This window comes from Erythranthe guttata, chromosome 12 (assembly GCF_056151865.1).
Source record: "Erythranthe guttata isolate IM_541 chromosome 12, IM_541, whole genome shotgun sequence".
Lineage (NCBI taxonomy): Eukaryota > Viridiplantae > Streptophyta > Magnoliopsida > Lamiales > Phrymaceae > Erythranthe > Erythranthe guttata.
Window position 1 is genome coordinate 15,050,641 of NC_142544.1, and position 10,030 is coordinate 15,060,670.

Sequence of the window (10,030 nt, forward strand, 5' to 3'; positions counted from 1 at the left end):
ATATCGAAGATTACCAAGATCTTTTATGGAAAAAGAATTGGCAAGAAATTTTTTGATATCGGAAATAGCATCATCATTATTTCCTGTAATGATAATATCATCAACGTAGACGAGTATAAAAATTGATGTCTTATTACGAATATATGTAAAAAGACTGTAGTCTGAAATTGATTGATGAAAGCCTCGACTAATAAGAGTGGTTGAGAATTTGGAGAACCATTGACGAGATGCTTGTTTGAGACCATAGATTGATTTATTTAATTTACATACACGAGTCTCCCCTTTGTGAGAGAAGCCAGGGGGAAGTTTCATATAGACCTCTTCATTAAGATCTCCTTGAAGAAATGCATTGTTAACATCAAGTTGGTGGATGGACCAACTTTTAATGGCAGCAATTGAGAGTAGGAGACGTACAGTAACTAGTTTTGCCACAGGTGCGAAGGTATCATGGTAATCAATTCCTTCAATTTGAGTATAACCTTTGGCAACTAGACGAGCTTTATATCGATCAATTGAACCATCTGACCGATATTTAATTTTGAAGACCCATTTACAACCAATGGGTGATTTGCCGGGTGGAATTTGACATAAAGACCAAGTGTTATTTGATTCTAGAGCTCGAATTTCCTTGGCCATTGCATCACGCCATTCAATTGATTTTATGGCTTGAGAATATGATCGCGGCTCTTGATTCTTAATGATATTTGTGAGAAAGGCTCGATGGGAATGACTTAAATTACGGAAAGAAATGTAATTTGCTAGTGGAAAATCAGTGGATAGTGAAATATGATTACAAATATAATCATTGAGACGCTTTGGTTGGTGACGGATGCGTTGAGGGTAATTACGAACAATGGTTGTAGAAGGTGAATCAGAAGATGGTGTGCCATCGGAAATAGATGGAGAATTAGTTGAACCATCAACTTGAGAAGGTGAGGAAGGAGATTCGGAAATAGAGGGAGAATTGATTGAATCATCAAGTTGAGAGGGTAAGGAATGAGATGGTGGCGAGTCATCCAAACTCGTAGTTTCATTACGAGGAATAGAATCACCCGAAGGGGGGTCGATGAGTGGTGTAGGGTAGTCAAAAGTCCCATTATCATTGATCGGAGTAATTGAAATTGGATCTTGTAAAGATGAATTTACAAGATCATGATATGGAAAAATTGACTCATGAAAAATGACATCGCGTGAAACGTAAATTTGACGAGTTTTGAGATCGTATATACGATATCCCTTTTGTCCATAAGGATAACCAACAAAGATGCCAGGTTTTGCTCGTTCATCAAATTTATGTTGAATATTTATATTTTTAGCAAAACATAAACACCCAAAAACTCGAAGAGAGGAATAAGATGGAAGATGTCCAACTAAGACTTGATGAGGAGATTTATATTGAAGGACTGGAGTTGGAAGTTTGTTAATGAGAAATGCAGCGGTTAGAATACATTCACCCCAAAAAGAAAGAGGCAAGTTTGCTTGAAATCGTAAAGCTCGAGCGACATCAAGGAGATGCCGATGTTTACGTTCTACAATGCCATTTTGTTGTGGGGTCGCAACGCAACTACGTTGATGAATGATTCCATTATCATGAAACCATTTTTGAATTTGTTTGGAAAGAAATTCAGAACCATTATCTGAACGTATGGTTTGAAGTTGAGGAAGAAAAATATCCCCATTTCCGGAATTGAAACGAGAGACTTTTGTGTTAAATTGACGACGAATTAGATTAAAAAAATGGGTTATCATGTTGAAAGTTTCGGATTTGTGTTTCATTAGATAAATCCAAGTGCATCTTGAATAATCATCAACAATAGTTAAGAAGAATCGTGATCCATTTTGTGAGGGTATAGAGAAAGGACCCCAAATATCAACATGAATCAATTCAAAACAATGAGAAGAACAAGATGTACGTTGAGGAAATGAAAGACGTGCCTGTTTAGCACGTGGACAAACATCACAAACAAAATCCTTATTTGGAATAATATTTTGAGAATTCTTAACAATAAAATCAAAACGAGGCCTAGATGGATGACCAAGGCGAGAATGCCATAAATCAAATTTATTACATTGCTTAATAGAAAGAGCAGAATTAGAAATCAAATGGCAATCTAGATAGAAAAGGCCATTGTGAGGATTACCCCGACCAATCGTCTTCTTCGTTGATTGGTCCTGAAATACACATCCAGACGAAGAAAATATTATATCACAATTTGTGGATTTCGTAAATTGTGAAATCGATAACAAATTGAACTTAAAAGATGGAATGTAAAAAACATTCGTGAGAATGAAAGTACCAAAACATTTGACTGTGCCTATGTGAGTCACAGGCGCGTGAGAGCCATCAGGCAATTGAACATATATGTTTTTACGAATAGGGGAATATGAAGAAAAAAATGAGAGAGATGTACATATATGATTAGAAGCACCGGAGTCAATAATCCAACAAAATGACGAAAATGTGTGATTTTTACCTGCTAAGTGCACTGAGGGTCCACTAGTTTCTTCTTTGGCAAGAAGTGTGAGAAGCTTGTTGTATTGTTCGTGCGTGAGTGAACTAGCCATATGAGTGGAGTTGGATGGTGGTGGCACGGATTTCTTCACATGTTTGTCGGGAAAGCCATGAAGTTGATAGCATGTAGCAAGAGTATGACCATGTTTGTTGCAATGGTCGCAAAATGGACGTTGACGTTTTCCTGACGGACGAAATGGAGGTTTAGATGCTTGAAGTGCAGCGGCATCAACAGTAGGAGTTGTGAGAATATTGATCTCTTGCTGCTTTTCTTCTTGACGAACCAAATTATAGATACGTTGAATGGAAGGAAATGGTTCCATCAAGAGAATTTGGCTGCGAATAGCGGAAAAACGATCATGTAGTCCTTGAAGAAATTCCATGGATCGATCTTGATTTTGTTGGTCAATAATGCTTTTAGCATTACCACAAATGCAAGGGGTGATATGGATAATGGAACCGAGTTCATCCCATAGAGATTTGAGTTGCGTAAAATACAATGAAACAGACATGCTTTCTTGTTTGAGGGAAGAAATTGATTGTTTCAATTGATAAATTTTTGGAGCATTTGATTGAGAAAAACGATCCTTGAGATCGGTCCAAATTTGTGCTGCAGTTTCAGCATACAAGATACTTGGACGGATCTCAGGTGAAACAGAATTAAGGATCCAACTTCCTACCAAATCGTTACAACGTTCCCAATTAGAAATGTCAGATTTCTCTGTCGGAATTGGGAGTGACCCATCAACGAAACCAAGCTTATTTTTGGCACGAAGTGCCATTGTGACTGCACGACTCCATGATCCGTAATTATCTCCTGTCAACAAAGGTGTGACAAGGATAGTAGAAGGACTATCGGAATGATGGATTGTGTATAAATCGGTTATGATGGGTGTGGGTGATGATGAAGAAGACTTTGTAGGAAGAAGATCGTCGGTAGACATTTTGAAGAATGAGGAGAAAAAAAAATCAAAGATTCACTGATACCATGTAGAAATGATGAAACACATAATGAAAAAGATGAATTGTGTCTTGTATTTCATCAATGAGAGCTTGTACATTTATATACACACAAGAGAGAAATAATAAAGGAAGAAACTAATTACACCTAATCAAATCCCTAATCAAATCACTAATTAAGACTTGATTGAATCTAATCAAATCCCTAATCAAATCACTAATTAAGACTTGATTGAATCTAATCAAATCACCTAATTAAGGCTAAACTAAATCAAAAAGAATATATATTATATTCTTCTAACAAGTTGTACAAACAAAAAAATACAATTACTATTACTTTCACAACTTACTAATGCAATGAAAATATAAAATCTTTAATTTTATAGGAGTTAACGTAATTTAAATGATGTATTATGCTTCATTTTTTTTTCCTACTTTCATCTACCACATTATTAACACCATGAACTCAAGTAAATTTTTACTTACTAAATAAATAAAATATAATGTCTCAATTTATGAACAAATGCTTAGAATGAGACAAGTAATTGAAAGATAGAAAATAAATATTATGGTAAAATAATACATATATTATATAAAATGAAGTCATTTTATAGTTTCGGTTCGGTTCGGTTTTTCGGTTCGGTTATTTACCTTCCCACCATACTGAACCGAATAATTCGGTATTTCAAAAATAAAAAACCGTACATACGGTTTGCTATTCGGTACAGTTTAAAACGGCTCGGTTTTTTGGTTCTTCGGTTCGGTTTTTCGGTTTTTCGGTTTTTTTGCTCACCCCTAGGAAATTGCAAAGACTACATATATTTATGGGATTATTATGTAGACCTCTTATTTACAAATTATATTGAATTAAATATCAAGTGAATTACACTATAGGGGAAACCCTTTTCATTTTGAAAATATTTTGACATACCCAATGGGCCACCCTGAAGTCCCTATAATACCCTTTTAAAATCAGTTTTAAACTCTAGTCACTCACAATCGTCTCCCTCTTCCTCTCCCAGATTTAAAATCTCGCCTTCAAATATTTCCCATAGTTGAAATTGCTTCCCGAGGTGATAACTCTCTCTCCAGTGGTCGGAATTCGATGGTTTAACTACCGTTAGATTCCTTTCGTCGAACTCTTTCTTTTGGTGGTGATTTCATTCAGTTTGGAGCGCTGATATGTTTCTGCAATTTTTTTTCATTCGACGACGGTGGTCTTGCCGGAGGTGTAGTTTGTGTTCCACCAGTCAAAATTTGATGGGCTACCCACCGTTGGATTCCTCTCGTCGACATCTATATTTTGATGGTAATTTCGTTTATTTTTATGTTTTCAGATTTATTTCTATATTTTTTTGCATTTGTGGACGCGCGGAACCGTGGGTGGTTATTAGCGGCGGCTGGGGTTTTGGTAGGAGGCGAGGGGGGGGGGGGGGGTGAGGAGTCACTGTCTGTTTGATTTAAAATATGTAGCATGTACCAGCAGTAACCTCTCTCTCTATCTCTCGATCTCTTAATGTTTGTTGATTTTTGAGTATTTTGATATTTCTTCAAATTTAGTTGATTTGCACTAAAGTAATTTTTTTTGTCTTGATTTTGCAGTTGCAGCTTAATGAAAGCCATTGATCCTTTCCTTGAATGTGTCAAAAATTTGGTTGAAGTTACATCTGCTTCAAGTTACAGTGTTCAACAAACTGTATACATTACTATACATTACTATACATATACCAACATGTAGTTACATATGCCTATATTTGTGTATTTTCGATTTGTATTTTATTGGTTCGAAGGTGATTTATAATAAAAATATTGAAATTTGTAAATTTTTGTTGGGGTTTATGAATTTCTTTTGTATAAGCCAGTATTCGTGTGTATACAATTGATCGACTAAAAATATGGGGTAAAAAAACGAAAATAACTATGAATTATTATAGGTACATAGTTACATGTAGTTATTTTCAGTACAGTAAACATATTGTTTTGAATCGGCCCGTACTACATGTCCGTACTATATTATGTCTAAAATAACATATAAAAGGACATCAATCCAAAAACTATATATATCCATCTACCTGCGTGTAACGAAACTTTTGGCAAGGATCCAAAAAGTTATTGTTCTAAATATTGATGAGGATCGGAGCATCACCAGCAGTTGCGACTTGCGAGATCTATGTTTCTTCTGAACAAACTTGAGAAACACAAATCATCAAATTGGGTTATGGGGAGAGAAAACGTGTGATTTCTAAAGAACCTCGACAACCAATATATGATCGAGGAAAAAATCCAAAACTTGAATGGGTTCTCTTGGTTTTTCCCTTTGGGCATAAGAAATGATTACCACTATGACACTATTCAGTGAGATTTTGGAGCATTTCTTATCAATAATGACTAAATAATGACTAACTAATGGTGTAATTATTAATTGTGTTAAGTGGTCATTATTTGACCATATAGAATTAAGATAAATACACGAAATATGTGAAAGATCAATAGATGAAAAGAAATGGAGGAAAAATAAATGTAAAGTCTATGAGTTAAAATATGTTATTCCTTGCGTATTAATTAATTGTTTTATTTAAATTTTACCTATGTTAAACTTTATTATTTGCTAGAAAGTGACAGATATGAAAAATTTCGGTACTTGAACTTAGACATGGCCATGGGCCGGTTTTGGGCCCGGAACCGGCACGAACCGGCCCGTTGACGGCCCAAACCGGCCCGTTGACCGGGTGAACCGGCCCGTCCTACCCGGGACGGGCCCGGTTCTAAGAAATGGTGAACCGTGAACCGCCGGGCCGGCCCGGCGGTTCACCCGGATTTAAAAATAAAAAATAAAAAAATAAAAAAATAAAAAAATAAAAAAATTCAAAAAAATTCAAAAAAAAAGCAAATAACGGCTAGTGAACCGGCCCGAACCGGCCCGGGTGAACCGGCCATTATTTACTTTTTTTTGAATCCCCCCCCCCCCCCAAAAAAAAAAAAAAATTCAAATTTTCCGGCCCGACCCAGAACCGGCCCGAACCGGCCCGTCGAACCGTGCATCTTGTGGGCCGGTTCCGGTTTCGGAAAAAGTGAACCGTGAACCGGTATGAACCGGCCCGAACCGGCCCGTGGCCGTGTCTACTTGAACTGAGAAAATGTTTAAGATTTGCGGGAAAAGAGAGAACACAATGTGAAACCAACTACTGAAGCGGAAGGGAATAATAAATAATTATTCTTGTCTGAGTAATTGATCTACACTTCAACATTGAAAGAAGAGTTGTCCTTTTATCCATTTTCGGGATGCAAGATAATTTTCATGTGCTCATCTTAGATTAGTAATTTCAACACCAGAATTTATCAAAAAAAAAAATTCTACACCAGAATTCAACATTCTTTCTTCTTGCAATAATTGATTAAATAATAATTGATGGAATTTTGAGATTTGAGATCATGGGCAAAATTAGCTGTGGTGTTAAACCAGCTAATCTATCTATGGATCCATTATGCTTCCATACAACATATAAATGATACAAGAACAGATCCATCTAGAAATTATTTATGACGAAAATGCTTAACAGAACGATATACCGTCTGTTCGTAGCAAATCAACTATCAACAAATACTTCCAACAGTCAATGAGCAACAAAATAATTCCAACAGTCAACAATCAACAAGAAGAGATCCATCTACAAATTATCATGTTCGTATGACCAAAATGGTCAAGAAAACGAAATATCGCCTGGATGAAGTAAATCAACCAGCAACAAAATACTTCAACAGTGAACTATAAACAACAGATGCATCTAAGTATTATCATGTTCAAAAAAATGGATAAGAGGACAAAATACCGTCTGGTTCAACTTAAACAACCAGTGATGACAAAATGCTGCAACAGTCAATGAGTGACAAGAACAGATGATCCCTCTAAAACTTTTCATGTTCTCGTGAGTAAAATGCTTAAGCGAACAAATTACTGTCTAGATGTCGGATCCTAATGAGAGGAAGGACGATGTCCTCATAGCAAGACACCACCACATAAAAATATCGGCTACCTCTCAAATGAGCTCCCGCAAATTGTCTCACCAAATCCGGCAAAACGTTCTGTGCATGCGCTCTTGGTGCTCATCTTTCAAACTATTGTAGATCACTCGATGATGTCCAAAAGCTACCGTGGCTACAGTTATACCTACTTTAGAAAGGGTATGAATCAGCACTTCAAGCATCTGGTCGCCCCCCAACTCCCATAGTCTCCAGACCGTCCAATTTATGCCTTTAAACTGAGTCATTGTGGGTGGAAGTGGTTGACTTGTTGAGAGTGACGGAACGGGTATGTCCACACATGTATTTCGATAGCTTTCTATTTTGTCTTTACCGTCAATAACCTTGTATAGCTCTAGGCATACAAGCCCCGAGGCTATAGGTCGCGAGGCGTCAACTCTGCTATTTGTTTGCCGAAAAAAATATCTAGCTGGACACATATAAAATGGATCTATCCCAAAGTTTTTTGCCCTAAAACTGGCAAGAGAATATACAAGCTCCATATGATAGTTTCTATCTCCATCCTGCACATAAGTTAAATTTGGGATTTTTAATTCTAATAAATTCATTTTTTTTATAATGCTAAGAAAACTAAGCTGGACGTATAGGTTTTGCATGTATATGTTTTCAGTTACCATGTCAAACTGAATTGGGTGCATCCTGAAATCGGCTGCAACCTTTCCCCGAGATATTTCTAACTTCGGGACAAGCTCGTTGACGAGAGTTGCATCATCTGCTCGAGGTTCTGTCGTGAAACGGAAACAGGTCTCTTTATTAACCTCGTATTTGGGGGTAACCACTTTACCTACAGCTTGAGACATCATGTAATCATCATCCACCCATGAAGGGATTGGGATACCAAAACTTGTTGATCTTAATATTGCTGCTGCCTTGATAAGTTTGAGTGTCGCCTCATCTAATCCAAATTCGATTGGGCGCACAAACGCAAATGTGGCTTTGTCAAAGTTCACCAATCTCATCATCATGATATCGTGGACGAAATATTGGTGATACCTGGTAGAATCAGAGAATCAATAACATAAGAAACCAGTATTTGTTGACAATTAAAAATAAAAATAAATAAATAAAAAATTGTTTAGATAGTACTTGTGGCAGGCCCAGGAAAGACAGTCAGAGAATGTGTCGCATGTTAAATGGTCTTCAAGACAAACATGGACATTGTGCAAAGTATACTTGGCCTCTATGCCATGTCTCATAGCAGCTAGATATTCGTGTGGATTAGTGAGATAGCGGTTTGCCTCGTTGGGAGTTTTGTCAAACAATATATCAAACTGCGACTTTGCCCATGAGAGACAGTGCTCCATGTTGAGGGGTCGTTCGTACACCGAGCGTAGATATTCGTAGTTTCCAAGCCGGTCCAACGATGCACTACTGTTGTCAGTTAGGCAAGGGATTATCGTTCGGGTTCTGCACTTGGAGCCAAGTGTTGCCGAATCGAGAAGGGCTTTACGGAAGTACAAGCATCTTTTATTGATATTGTTATGAATTGTGAAGCTCAACAAGCTGAATTAACTTTGAATTTATGTTGCTAGAGATAAAGTCAGATTCACTCTGAATACTCAAACAGCAAACACATATAAGCAGCTAACAAATAAAGAAGAAGAACAAGAGGATTTTACGAGGTTCAATCTCGATGTGAGATCTACATCCCCGGGAGCAATACAAGCTCCAATTCACTATAAAACCAGATCAATACAGATACAATATAAGTGATGATAATCTCAGCTATAAACAAGTATGAGATCAGCCAGAAACCCTAAACCCCTCTCACAAGTGTTTCTATCCTCACTAAGTGTATCCCCAGTATTGATCTTCCTATCTCTCTCTTAGCTCTTCTTAATGCCTCTGTGACATATATATATATATAGAGAGCTTTCTCCCCAAGCAACTCACGAGAGCCATCCATTCCTTCCACCAATCAAATCAGCTCAAGTGTAACAAACCACATGGCTGACTAGGATAGCTGAGTAAGCAACTTAAACTCACGTGCTTCACACGTGATAAGAGTACAGTGAATTTCAGGCGTGTAATCCAGATATTGCAACCATATAATAACAAATCTCCACCTTGGTTAAAATATCATCACACCACTTGTACTGCTCCTCCATGTTCCTCCCCAGAACATGCAGCCAGGAGTTCACTCCTTTCATTCCTTAGTTCTGCCAAGTCTGAACTTGTACAAGCTCCAAACAATGTTGGAACTTAGTGGATGGTAAAGGTTTAGTTAAAGAATCAACTGGATTTTCTTCAGAAGCTACCTTCACAGCTTTAACTTTCCCTGCTTCAATAAATTGTCTGATAAAGTGTAACTTTATCTCTATATGTTTAGTTCTCTCATGAAACATGGAATTTTTCATGAGAAACAGAGCACTCTGGCTATCACAATGCAATGTGATTTCTTTCACCTTACCAGACAGTTCTTCAAAGAAACCTCTCAACCATAGTCCTTCATTTACTGCCTCAGTGGCAGCAATATATTCTGCTTCTGTAGTAGAAAGTGCAACCACTTTCTGAAGT

At 37.1% G+C, this 10,030-nt stretch overlaps 1 protein-coding gene across 1 annotated transcript; it reads right to left on the reverse strand.

The window, feature by feature from the left end:
• Positions 1 to 7,533: 7,533 nt before the first annotated feature.
• On the reverse strand, positions 7,534 to 9,663 carry LOC148766565 (ubiquitin-activating enzyme E1 1-like). Its single transcript, XM_088827342.1, has 4 exons — positions 9,602 to 9,663; positions 8,687 to 9,016; positions 8,128 to 8,506; positions 7,534 to 8,016 (listed from the first exon to the last, which is right to left on the reverse strand). The coding sequence occupies exons 1-4, from the start codon at positions 9,661 to 9,663 to the stop codon at positions 7,534 to 7,536; spliced, it is 1,254 nt and encodes a 417-aa protein (XP_088683468.1).
• Positions 9,664 to 10,030: the final 367 nt, after the last annotated feature.

What these genes read in the sequence shown, in the direction of transcription:
- LOC148766565 (XM_088827342.1), bottom strand. Translation starts at nt 9,663, where the DNA reads ATGAAAGGAGTGAACTCCTGGCTGCATGTTCTGGGGAGGAACATGGAG. An exon ending in ATGGAGGAGCAGTACAAGTG is followed by an intron (nt 9,017 to 9,601) that starts GTGTGATGATAT and finishes AAGTTAATTCAG; the next exon opens with CTTGTTGAGCTTCACAATTC. An exon ending in AGACATGGCATAGAGGCCAA is followed by an intron (nt 8,507 to 8,686) that starts GTATACTTTGCA and finishes TGATTCTACCAG; the next exon opens with GTATCACCAATATTTCGTCC.